Source organism: Nicotiana tabacum, chromosome 10 (assembly GCF_000715075.1).
Source record: "Nicotiana tabacum cultivar K326 chromosome 10, ASM71507v2, whole genome shotgun sequence".
Taxonomy (NCBI): domain Eukaryota; kingdom Viridiplantae; phylum Streptophyta; class Magnoliopsida; order Solanales; family Solanaceae; genus Nicotiana; species Nicotiana tabacum.
In genome coordinates, this window is record NC_134089.1 from 87,051,396 (window position 1) to 87,065,550 (window position 14,155).

At 33.4% G+C, this 14,155-nt stretch overlaps 1 protein-coding gene across 1 annotated transcript; it reads right to left on the reverse strand.

The window, feature by feature from the left end:
* Positions 1-1,406: 1,406 nt before the first annotated feature.
* LOC107768337 (oleosin H1-like) lies at positions 1,407-2,675 on the reverse strand. The gene is made up of 2 exons (XM_016587455.2): positions 2,177-2,675; positions 1,407-1,795 (listed from the first exon to the last, which is right to left on the reverse strand). The coding sequence occupies exons 1-2, from the start codon at positions 2,607-2,609 to the stop codon at positions 1,638-1,640; spliced, it is 591 nt and encodes a 196-aa protein (XP_016442941.2). The 5' UTR covers positions 2,610-2,675; the 3' UTR covers positions 1,407-1,637.
* Positions 2,676-14,155: the final 11,480 nt, after the last annotated feature.

The window sequence follows — 14,155 nt, forward strand, 5'->3', positions numbered from 1 at the left end:
CTGATGTCAAAAATGGGGAGTCGACTGAAGTATATTACAGTTCCTGTTGAGGGGGAGTCGACCAACTATGCAAATGCAGAGTCAACTAAAGTATATACAAGCACCTGCTAAGGGGGAGTCGACTGAAGTATGCAACATCCATTGAGGGGAGTCGACTACAGGGAAGTCAACAGTTGTTTATATATATTATTTTTGTTATCATCAAAAAGAGGGAGATTGTTAATTATAAGTTTCAATTATGAAAAATAATATATCACATTTGGTGCAGGAGTAAAAGGAATCAATTAAAGGATTCAAGTAACAATACCGGTCAAGAATAGATTAAGAAAATAATCTAGCAACGCAAGGAAAAGAATTAATGATTAGCGATGAGAAAGGAAGAACCAACAACAGAGATCCGAAAGAAGAACCAATCAGTGATTGACAGAAGTTATTACTGGAAGGTCCCAAATCAAAAGGAAACGAGATTGCAAAAGGATGCACTGAAAATCGATGAAACCAGAAATCAAGGGATCCAGCGGATATGCCTCAAGTAACAAAAAGATATGCCTAGCGGATGGAAAGCTCGTCAAGACCATAAATCAAGGAAGATCAACAGAAACTTGACTTTATTCTTGGAAAGAATCAATCTATGATTTCTTTCAAGAATCAACTCCCTTGGGTTTGCAATCTCTCAAGATTCACGTCATTCAAGAGTCAAGAAGGTCTCATGGAATGTATATATACATATGTTCTGGACTTGAAGAGAATATACTATGAACAAACCATTTTTACTCCTTTTGTTCTACTCCAAACAAGCATTGTAGTTCTTATAGATCCGCTGTGCAATTAGTGAGAGAAGAAAAAGAGATAAACAATGGTGAAACATTGTATAAAGAAGAGAAAAGAGACATAGAGATTAAGCCATTGGTGTAAAGCTACATCAACCATTCTGTATACTCAAGAAACTTCGATTAATGAAAGAGAACACCCTTGCAATCCAAGGGGACTGAATTAAGATTCACATTAAATTCAAACCAGTATAAAATTCTGGTGTCTTTATTTCCTGCATTTTATTTCTGCACTTACTATTATCATGCTCTTATTTCTAATCTACTAATTGGTAAACTAGTCGACTACTTATAATAAGTTTTTAAATAGTCTAAATAGTCAATTCACTAGTAATATATTGATAGTGAAATTCACCCCCATCGTATTTATAAGTAGTTTGTTTTTCCTCCTCAAACAGAATAGTCATTGCCCAAGGATGGGATGTCGGCCTCAGGATTCGTACGCAAACCCCCGGACATGAACAAAATAAAGACCCATGCACTTTTACCTGGATGAAAAACAGCACCATACAGCTACGGTAAAAAACCAACTATACAACCCACACTTCATGTACATACTATAGAGACCAAAAGAAGTAGAAGTAAAGAGGAAAAGCACTCTCCAAAAATGTACATGTGCAGGGTACAGAACCTAGAATTAAAGAGAAGACAGCGACGACAAAGGGAAAGAACATCATAAGTTGCAACACGGTAAGAGCAAATGTAGCACAAGTATATAAACTATTCTCTCCTGACTAGGTACATTCCTAAATCTCTTGTGGGATCTCGCGCTGCACATTTTGCTGCAAATAGTCAGGGCTTGCCGGCCTATTCTTGATCGTGGTGCTGCTCCTCCACAGCAGTAGTAGAGTCATGGGGATGCTCCTTTAAAGACTCAAACAACTCAACAATTCTAGTAACTGGCACTGATGTGTCTTGTTGCTGTTCCTTCACTGTCTCATCCGCCTCAATTCTGTCCATATTACCTGCGCGCATGAACAGATATAATGTATAGTTACAATTGAACATGTATATATATTTTTCAGGAAAATATACTTTAAGAAAAACCGACACATTTCTATATTTTGGAAACTATTTACCTTTGAATTTCTTATTTTATTTATAACTGCATAAATGTTATAGCATATTTAAATCACTATCTTTTAAAAACTTTATGATCACACCAATTCTATGGTATATTATATTTATGTCATAAAAATTGAAACTGAAAAGGTGAAGTATATACGTGAAAATTAATTACTAGAACTTCAACAAGTATCAAGTGCTGAACCAATAAATGCAAGAATTTAGTGATAAGAATATAAATATTGAACGTGTCAAATTAAATTTAAATCCACATCTAGTACCTGCCACTTCAGTGTCCAGCTGCTGCTGCTCATCCTTCGCTACAGTCTCGTCCGGCTGAATCATTTTATCCACACTGACCACCGGCTCATGATCAGTATCGCCGTAGTCTATGCCCGTTTTTCTTACGCCTTTAATTAGTGAACGATAGACCAGAACAAACGAAGACAATCCTGCAAAAGCCATAGTCCCAGCCACCCCAAAGCCTGCGATGGCGAATGCGAAAATACAAGCAGCACCAAACAACAGAGGACTAAATATCAAGAGCAGCGGAGAAGTTACGACCAGAATTATCAAAGAAGTCAGAAAGCTGAAACCCATCATCCCCAAAAGTGGGCCTTCTACTGCTATTCCAGCCAGTGTTGCCAGAATCAACGTCCTTCTGCTCACTTCCTGGGGATTTACAATATCCATCATTTGACCGTTTTCAGCCATACTCTTTTTTGTTTTATTATACTTCTCGATTCTTGTTGATTGCAGCGGCACCAATACTTCGACGGAAGGTAATTAATATATGATGCTCTCATCATATTTGAACAATAGCATGCAAAAGGATTTGAAACAGGACACGTGTCTGCTTCTTCCTATACGTGGTGCATATATAGCAAGTAGCCTCGTCCCTTTTGAACTTATCGCCCGCACTTGGACTTTATAGGTGCAAAGGTACAATTTTTGGGATAGGATTCTAAATCCAGTGTAGCTGACCAGAGCATACTTTGATTGCTTATCCCTGTAAGAATACGCAAATAGGCAGTAACATATAAAACAGGACAAAATTACATCACAAATCACTTGGCCTACGCAGGGCAGGCTCTAGCAGTGTATGGGGTAAGGCAATTGTTTGCCTTAGGCCCCTAATTTTGGGGGCCTCATTTTTTAATAAAAATAGCACGGTATAGCTAGTTTTCGGACTGGTCATTTAAAAATAGCCAACATTTACGAAGTCAATAAAAAATAGCTACTATTTTGTTGCAACAGAGACCGGTCCAGCATAATATACGGGAGTTCGGTGCACATGTGCATGAACTCCAGCATATTATGCTGGACCGGTATACTTTGATGATTCCAGTATAATATACTGGAGACTGGAGTACCGGTGCTCCAAACTCCAGTATATTATACTGGACAATTATACTTGTTGAAACTCCAGTATAATATGTTGGAGTTCAAGCATACTTATGCTGGAACTCCAGTATAATATACTGTCGTATTTTCTGGGTTTTGAACAGTGTGTTCGCTCAGATTTATCTTTACATGAAAAGTGGATAAATTTTGATTACTTTTGAAACAGAACTATTTTTGAACGACCAGTTGTAAATCTGACTATTTTTGAATTTCTCCCCATTTCTACTGCTACTTTTTCTTTCTTATCTTTTCTATTCTAAAATTTATTGAAGAAAGTGGTATTGTACTTTTCATATAAAAAGAAAGAAAAACTTTTAGATATATTAATCTATACTATATTAAAAGCATGAAGGCCCTTAGCGAAATGTCGTTCGCCTTTTTTACCCTCTAAAAATAGAATTTACATTAAACAAAAAAGTCTTTTAGTTATTTTTCTAATATTTAGGACTTTTAAACCAAGTATAATCTTTACTATTGAATCTATTTCCTTATTTAAATTATGTAAGAATCCTAAATATTTAAGAATTTGAAATCAACTAAACTTTTTCATATTAAACTTTTACTTATTCCAACTATGCACAAACACGCTTTGGCTTAAGTATTCTCATACCAAATAGAAAATTTTCACTCTTTCTTCCGTTTCCATTTGAAATGCTTGGACTAAAATAAATTAAAAGATAAATTAAAATTAAAGAATTTATTTAATAACCAATAAAAGAAAGATAAACATTACTTTTCAATGAAAATGAACATATTTTACTCCATAATAGTACGAAGGTTTACGTTTATCTATACTATATTAAAAGCACGAAGGCCATTAGTGAAATATTGTTCGCCTTTTCTACCCCTTTAAAATAGAATTCACAGTGAACAAAATATTCACATAATTATTTCCTAATATTTAACACTTTGAAATCAACTAAAACATTGTTCATTAGAATTTTCCTTATTTGATTTGTCACGTTAGAAGTCCTAATAATTAGGACACAAGAATCAAATAAGATTTACTTTTTATAAATATTTTACCTTTTTAATTAATGAGCTTTATTTTACCATAGTTCTGAATTGAGAATATTGCTTCTCTATAAGTATTTGTTCATTTATTTTTATTTGATATTAAATATCTTTCCCAATAATAACGAAAATTATTTTAAAAGTACAAAAGTATAGAAAGCAAGCTTTTTTTCTTATAAGAACAACGACGAAAACATTGTGTAATTTTTGTCCTTTTTATCAATTTGCCTCTTTATTTCCCTTTCAAACCAAAGTAATTGATATTCTCAAAATTTTAATGGGTAAGTTTTCATTTAACAACTAAATATATCTATTTTATTTGGTTTAAATGATAAAATTTCAGTCTAAATGTTGACAAATTTATCTAAAAAAGAAGAAATATACAGTTAAAATAAATAATTAGTACATCTAAAAGATATATAAAAAGAAACATTATGTAGTTTGTACTGCATTATTTTGCTTAAAACTTTTTCTTTGACAAAAAATAATAGAGCTTTAAGCAAGTATATTTACATATTTTTTCTCCCCCAAAAAATATACAGTTGAAATAAAATAAATAGTTATTGCATGTAAAGGAAAAATAAAAATAAAGTATACAATTGCAACTTCATTATTTTGGTTGTACATATTTTATTAGGCAAAAAAATAATGGAGCTCCAACCAACTTCTTTGTACTAATTTGACTCGAAAATAAAAAATATACAATTAAAATAAATAGTCATTTGTCTAAGAAAAAATAACAAAAAATACATTGTTGGTACTCCATTATTTTGGATAAAACTTTTTTTTGTTTGGCTCAAATGATGGAGTTTCAGTTAAGATTTATTACAAATTTGACCCCAAAAAAAGAAATACACAGTTGAATCATAGCCATTGTTTCCAAATAAAAAAATTTAAAAATATAAAATTAAATGGGATAAGATATGCATTGTATTAAGAAGAAGCAAAAAGAAATACACAATTCATATGAATAAGTATTGTATATGACTATGTGATAACTGACGAAAGATACTTTATCTGACAACCACTCTCACACGCCTAAATGAGTGTGTCAATGCGCTTTGTCATGTCCGCGACCATGGGATATCTACTATCAAATAATAAAGTTCGAATGAGTAACTAAGACTACGAGCAAGTTAGGTGTGTAACTAATAATATGTGCCAAAATTAAAATTTTCTTAACATAAACTCTATGTTTTGCTCATAATTAATATATCCTTTCATAATCTATTAACATTAAGAAATTTCATGACAATCTTAGACTCTTAGGGGTGGTTTACACGGGATAAGGTGGGATAAATTGTGGTACTAAATTTATACTATGTTTGGTTGGTAGTATAATGACTGGTGGTATAAATTTATCCCGGGATAAATTTATACCAACAACCAAATATGGTATAAACTTTGTCCCAAACTTAATTCTGAATATTTCATCTTATTCCACCTTATCCCATCAAATTTGATATTATTTTATCCCACATCTCACCTGGGATAAATTAGTCTAAGGATTATAATCTCAGGATTATAATACCAGAATAATTTAGTCCACGTATCAAATGACCCCTTACTTCCATAGAAAGAAATTTTCAAATGTAAAGTTATGTACTAGGACAGAGAAAGAAAGCCAATTACAAAACGAAGGAAGAGCAAATTAATCAAAACATAAGAATTGAAACTAATACATTTGCAATAGCATTTTTTATTCTGTTGAAAATAATTATTGTTGTATTTCTTATTGGTTAAGAAAATAAAGCAATTGCATTTTGGTCGTGAGAAAAAAAAAGACTGTCTTTGATAAGTTTTTTTGAATGAGATGATTAAGGACTTATAAGTGGAGTTTCTTACTTTATTGAGTTAGCTAAATAAAATCAACAATCATTATTTTTAGAAACTTACGCTTTTGTTAATATTAATTTAAAACTCAAACAAAATATTTAATATAATATTTATTTAACTTTTCAAAATTTTATATTTATTGAGATAAAATACACGCGCAACGCGCGTACCTTAAGACTAGTAAAGTAAAAAAAGGGCAGGCTGCTGCACTAAGCTCTCGCTATGCACGGGGTCTGGGGAAGGGAAGGGCCGGACCATAAGGGTCTATCGTACGCAGTCTTACCCTGCATTTCTGCAAGAGGCTATTTCCACGGCTCGAACCCGTGACCTCCTGGCCATACGGCAACAATTTTACGAGTTACGTCAAAACTCCCCTTCAGATATATTAATAAAGTAAATGGTTTTCAATTTAATTTGATTTGACAATTCTACTTTTTACTCTTCTTCCCAAGTAATCCCAACGTTTCGCTTTCATTTCACTCCTTATTTTTAGATATGAGACATACCTTTTTTCCTTCCTCTTTATTCATACTCATCTTCTTTCTACTAGAATTCTTTCTTTCTCTAAGAATCCAACAAGCCAACAACTAGATATTTTGGAATCAAAGTCTTCAAATTTCTTGGATTAGTCAGTCATTAGGTAATATCTTTCTATCTTTCTAATATTATTTTCATTGGTTATTTATTATTTTATTAATTTTACTCCATACTTATTGTTTACTTTCTTTTAGAATATAAATATGTCAACAAGAAAATATGCACCCGGTTATTCAAAAATCCAAAAGAAAAGAAAAGTTGAAGAGTTAAAAAATTTAAGGCCTCACTTTTTGTTTTCGCCTTAGGTCCCATATAGTGTCGAGCTGCCCCTAGGCCTACGACTCATCCGAAAATGACTTATATTTGAAGCAATAACTTGGTTTGGCCCAGTTTGTATATATTTTAAAAAAAATTGCACCTATTAGCCCATAGGTAACGGTAATTTATTATTATTTTTTGCTTTCACTCTCTCTTCTTCTCACATCTTTTACATATGCTTCAAGGGGCCATCCGTCATTACTGCTTTTCCCCCCTGTATCACCTGGTTGCAATGTAAGAAAATTGAAGAGTAGAAGTCCACCATTAAGGCCATTCAAAGCTTCGCTTTCGAAAATAGGATTTTTTGAGTTTGTTAGTGTCGCGCCCCTTTTTCTCTCGAAAGCGGCCTTCGACGTGTGACAACTCTTTTAAAGGAGGCATTAAAAGAGAAGAGTCGCCACCTAATAATTTTTAAGGTGCGTTAAGGCACCTATTTGCAAATAACTCTGTTTGACTAGTCTACATCACCAAAGATCGGGTAAGTGCTCAAATTACCTCAAAGAGAAGGTGTTAGGAACTCTTCGAGATCCACGACTGTGGTTCCCAACAAAATTTACACTATGTGAATTAGATAATTAAGCTAGGTAATCATATAAGTGAAGAAAGATGTACAAGTTGAAGGCTCTATTATAATATAACATATAAGAATTACGCTATATAAATTATCGGTACAAATCTTAAAGATTACAAGGGTACAACTACGTTGGTCTATATTATATGACCAAGTGTTTTTAGCAAACATATAAAGGGAAGGGTGGTCCTAAGTTTTTAGCCTAAAGGATCACACTGTGCAACATAAATAATACTTCGCAACTCCCTTGTGTAGGGGTTGCTCATATTATTCAGCGGTCACAGACTATCATCTCCTGCTACCCAATTACTATGTTAAAGTTGTTACTTAAGGACGTTCTAATTCAATTCTAAGTCGTGTCTTATGTGTGCATTACCCGTCTCATGTCTATGTCAGGAGGCTTTGGACCTACTATTTGGGTGGTTCTAAACTTTACTTAAGGTGCTCAAAATAATAAAACTAGGCGACATTCAAAACAGGTATGACTGCACATAATAGCAATGAAAGGCTCCAGTTAGACTCCACACATAAGCACAGAAGCACGCGATCAAATTCTTGGTTATGTAGTAGACAGTTTCATAACTAAGACGTATTTGGGTTGTTAAATCCTATAGGAATGAGTCCTGTGTGATTCTAATTAATATTATCTAGGCAGTATTGCAGCGTATAGGCAGGTTAAAGCATTGCAGGTCCGATATGCATGATTTCTAATTGTCTGCGCAATGAGGCAGTGAAACGATCCGAATTACTAGTGTTGATTTTACAAGCATGCTTCTTACACGAATGACAAGGTCCTGTAGGCATGATTTTAACGATCGAAATTGATTTTCTACATTTTATTCCTATAGGCATGTCGTCTAGGTATGATAATACTATAAAGTAACAAAGTAGTTGGTTGGTTGATTAAGATCCTATATGTATGATATCTAAATGAGCAGAATGGTAGAAATAGTTAATTAGTTGGGGTCCTATAGGCATGATATCTAGATTGACAAACATATGTCGTCACATCCTATAAGCATGTTGTCTAAGTGCACAGTAGTAACATAGAAACAAGCGGGGTAAACACTTTGGATTAACATGCTTGAACAGTATACGAGTGAGGTGTGTGTAATTCTTATAGGCATGATTTCTATTGATATGCAACATACTAAATGAAATAACATATAAGTCATGCCGAACAAGATAGCAAACAGAATACGTAGACCCTACAGACATGTTTTCTACCCTTTTTATATAAATATTAGAATACATCAACCCCTTTTTAATTATTTTCCCATTATTCGTTATTACAAGTTATTGTAGCCCTAATGGAATGACACAAATCAAACATGAACAATTACAGAAGGAGACAACTATAGGCCCGATGATAGGCCTTGTACAAAATAACCTAGTGTTTTTCTGGTTCTTCAATAGCTCCATTTCATATGACCAATAGACTCAAATCCCTAGCTCATAAGACCAGTATAGTAAGTCTGAATCCAACAGCCAAACCCAACGTCATATAGAATCAAATACCAAGCCCAAACGAATGACTTACACTCGAACATGATCACACAAGCAACTGGCTATATGTTAAGTTAATTAAGCAGAGCAGGAAGCCCATCCACTTAGTTCTTAGGACTATAAAACTAATTATCACTAAGACATGTAGACAAATTCGTGTGGCATGCTAGAAGGGCACACATAAGACAAGTTCATGTTTGTATTTTAAAGGTTTAGGGGACATGATTGATCATCATAGAATGGCAGACTCTTTCAAGAGAAGTTTCAAACACTAATATGGTCAAGAACAGCTTAAGGCAATTTTCAAACAAGAGATCTAATCGTGAAAGCTAAGGGATCAACATAGAACAACCTTAATATAGTAGGTTTAACATAAGGGCTGACAATATAAATTCATGGTCGAGTAATTACTTAACAGGAGAAAGTTATCATACTGAAAATTAATCAAAGTATAAGAGATGATATCAAACTTCAATAGTAAGAGAAAGCAATCATTAAATCTAATACTATTGGCCATGTGTGGTGAAAGGATGTCAACTCTAAGATTTACTCCTAAGGTCTTGACTAGTCCTAAGGAATGCGGGGTTGAGCAAGTTAGTAGATACATAATAGTTTCACAAACACATAATAACAGGTCCTCATGAACAACAGGATCAGAAGAGTAACAAGTTAAGCATGGACTTCCTAAGCATTAGTTTGGTTGACATAACAATCTAGGACAAGGTAGGAAAGCAAACAACAAACATCAGCATAGCATAGCAGATTAAACATGTTTAGTAGAGCCAAACCTCTCAATAGTCAAGGGCACATCAAGGACTAGATTGCCACATAAAGGCTGGAAATTACATTTCACCTTATAGACTATAAGTATAACATAGGATTGAATTAAGCATGGAACACACAGTAAAGCTCACAATTGGCTAACACCACAATTAAAAATTGGTCGCAGTAGTGTATCAGATACATTAGAACATATGAGTTGGTCTATTGTAAGGATGCAGAACAAAGTAGGGAATAAACTCAGGGAGAGTAGCAGGTAACATGCATTCGAACACACATATTAGGGTAAACATGATCAAGAGGGTCAAAAATCATTCATACTGAGCACATGTAATAGACAGATATCAAAGTTGGGAGTTGTAGGCAAGTTCAAATGCTAGAAAAAGAGTTCAGAGTCACAAAACAATGTCAGAGCTAATAAGGTTGCAAACATAGACGGCATAGGAACATATTGATTCACAAAAGTTTCAATGGCATGAATATACTTAGTATGAACACAAACGAAAGAGGATGAACTGCTAAGGTCAAAGAACTTACCAGATATCAATTGACAGACAAATAAATCGGCATAACAGTCTCAGTGGTAATTCAAACGTCAATAGAGTAGTAGAACCAAAAATAATCTTAGAGATTCAGAGTTCCCAAGGGTTTTAGATGAACACCGGGCAGTGCTCCCACTAAGAAAGGTTAACTAGTCAAATTTTAGTGGCCTTGACTTTTAGCCAGCCAAGAGCTAAAGTTCAGAACAATATAGAATGAGGGAATAAGAGACTAATAGTGGTTAATTTCAGTGACTAAGGTCTTAACTAGGGAATTAGGGGAGGGATTTATATAGTGTTGAATCAGGCGAGTAAACAAGGAAAGAAATCAAGCAAACATAAATAAGAAAAAGTAAAACATCACATGCAATCAGTAGAGTAATTGGAAAGGAAAGAAATCGAACATCAAAACCCTAGTTAGGGTTCGAAACTCAAAAATCGGCAAACTGGTATGAAAAATCAAGTCTTTCTTTATGTATATAGACAAAATATTGTCCAAATAAGAATGAGGTCGATTCCAGTCCGATTTAGAGATGATACTTGCCAAAATTGTGCAAGTACCTAAGTAATACCATAAACGTGTAACCAGTGACGAAGAAATATAAATATGGTAAGCAAATAATGGTGGAATCCCATTATCAACGGGACTATGAGAGGGAATTAAGGAAGAAGCGGCTAGGGTTCTTCAGAAGAGAGAAGAGAAGAGTAGCAAAGATTTGGGTCGGCTGTCTCAGGAGAAATGGGTAGGGTTTCGTGGGGTTTGTTTAATTAAAGGGGTAGGGTGATCGTGGGCCTGTTGATCTCGAGAGATCAATGGCCAGGATAAAAAAAAATGCGGGGCATGTCGTTTAAATGGGTTTCGATCAGGTTGGTAACATGGATCGTTTGGTTTGGGCTAGAGTTATTAGGCCAAGGATTTTGGGGTATTTGGGCTGCCTATTTGGTCCGAAAATTGGCTTGGGAATTGAGTTGGATTTTAAATACGTGAAATTAAGGGAAAATAATTTAATAAAATAGTTAAATAAATATATACAAAATATTATTTATGCAACTTAGCATTTTAAAATAACAGATGCAGGTAATAAAAATATAAGAAATTATTTTGACTATGAATAAAATGACAAAGTGCAATTAATTGTAAAGTACATGTTATTATTGCAAAAAATGCAATAATAGTTCGAAAAATGCATATGTAATTATATAAAACGAAGTAAAATATTATAAGGCATATATGTATATGCAAAAAATAAATTTGGATGATTAAGTCATTACAAAATAATCTGAAGGAGTAATTAATAAATATTTGAACAATTTAAATATAAGAAAATCAATTTTAAATCTTTAAAAATTATGGAAAATTATAAAAAATATTTATATGACCCTTGTAAATTAGGTAATGATGCAAAATGATATTTTAAAAGTATATAGGACACATTATAAAATATGAGGGCAAAATTGGGTACCAACAGTTAGTTGTTTGGATTGAGTGTTGTTCCGGTTGATTGAAAATATCAAAAGAAGTTCAAAATTTAAATTTGAAGTGATTTGGAGTAGATTTGAGTTTAATTTCAGCAAAGACGCAAGGAAGAAGACGAAGTCATTTTTTTGTATTATTATGTATAATCTTGTATAATAGTGTATATGAGTGTATAAACACATCTTATACACTATTATACACTTTTATACACCTTTGTACAATCGTTTGTAAACGAACTTCTTTCACGACATCCAGTTGCAATTCTTGTTCAAAACCAATCCAAATCTCCATTAAATGACTTCAAATTTTATATACAACCTCCTTATACTATTTCTAACAAGTCTAAATAACACTCACTCCAAATTTCTCACAAATTCAAAATTTAAATTCACATATTTTAGCTTGTTAAATATCTAATTTTCACCACCCAAATAGAGTTAGTTTGTTGAACTAATATTTCAGTCACAGTTTCTGATTCGAAAATTAAATTAAAAGTTTGAACAATCTTTTTTTTTTTAAAATTGAATAGTAATTTCGAGAATCTATTGGAGTTGGATGTTGAATCTTAGCCTATTATTTTTGGGCTGATTTGTTGTAAATTGAAATATGGGCTATAAAATTAAAAAGTAGGGAGCTCAATTATTTTTACGTGAAATTTTCCCAATATACAAATCATCCTTCAAATGCAAGTTATGTGACACATTTGTCTTAATCTATTTATAAAATAAATAAAAAAGATAATAACTTTTTTATATTTAAAATAAATGAATTTTAAAATTTTTATTTTACTTTTAATGAATGAAATTATTTATAGCAACACAAATATTCTTGACTTATTTTAAGTTATAATTTTCAAATATCTTTCTTCCTTGCCTGAACATCATCTCTTCTTTCCATCAAACAAAGCCACAAGAAGTAGGACAGAAAGAATAACAAAAAGAAAAATAATCAAAAAGTCATTTTACTATTCGGAGGTACTAAAAATTTTGTACTTTAATGTATCATTAATCATACATGAAATTAATCATGGCCATCAAAGTTTACCGATCTTTTTTACAAAAAGAATTTACAGAGAAGAAGGTTCTTATGCGCGGTGTTGTGAATATCAGTACATACATACACACATATTATGGTTGATGCTGAAAATGGATGGTTCTCAGTCAGAGGCGAAGCTACCAGAATTTAAGTTCAAGATTCAAGCGCTTCAAGTTACTGAGTTCTAAATTAATATTATATACATATTAAATACAGAAATTTTTAGTTCAAAGTTGTTAGGAAAAAACTATATATTAATAGAGAAAAACGCTCTGGCGGCGGCATGATTCTCTCTCGGCGCAGGTTACTCTAACGTGCACCAGCCATGAGAAGGAGAGCTCGTGTACCATCTCAGAAGGAATTAATGGCAATGTAGGCATCAACACATGCCAAATTCCAAGCAGGAACGAGTACTAACACTAGATCGAAGCAGGAAAGATCAAATTCTCCAAACAATTCCAATGAAACGGTAACCAATGTAACAGTAGAGGACATTGCAAATGGAGAGAAATTGAAGCAAAAGCAAGCGATGAATTTGTGGAATGAAGCTATCCACAACCCAAGGAATGAAGGACCGAGTAATTCTCCTGGTAATGGAAGGAAATCATGGGCAGAAGAAATGGAGGAAGAATTAGGGCTACCGGAAAAGAGGAATTCAATTTGGGATGAATTCAACATTGTGAAGCTTTCAATGCTGGATTCAAATTAGAATATGTTCAACCTAAGCTACATGGTGAGTCTCGTGTAGGTGCAATTGAACTAGAAGATGTTTCTAGTGAAATTCAGTATTGACAGAATGCGATAGTTTGCTACGTACTACGTGCACATTCTCCTTTTACAGTGATTCAGGGATATGTTAAGAAGTTATGGGCTAAGCTTCGTATTAACAAAATCTCAATTCTTAAAAATGGAGTTGTACTTGTTAGGTTTGACTCTACTGTAGCAAAACAAGAGGTATTGAATGTAGGGATATACCATTTTGACAATAAACCTTTTATTGTAAAAGCATGGAGCCCAGATTTAGAATTCACTAGGGAAGAATTGCTCACTGTGCCAATTTGGGTGAAATTCCAGGCCTTGACTTCAAGTATTGGAGTCCTAAAAGAATAAGTATGATAGAAAGCTTGGTAGAGATACCTTTAATGGTGGATCTAAACTGTCACGACCCTAAAACTGACCCGATCGTGATGGCGCCTAACGTGAAATTAGGCCAGCCGACACAAACCCCAAAACCAACCAGAAA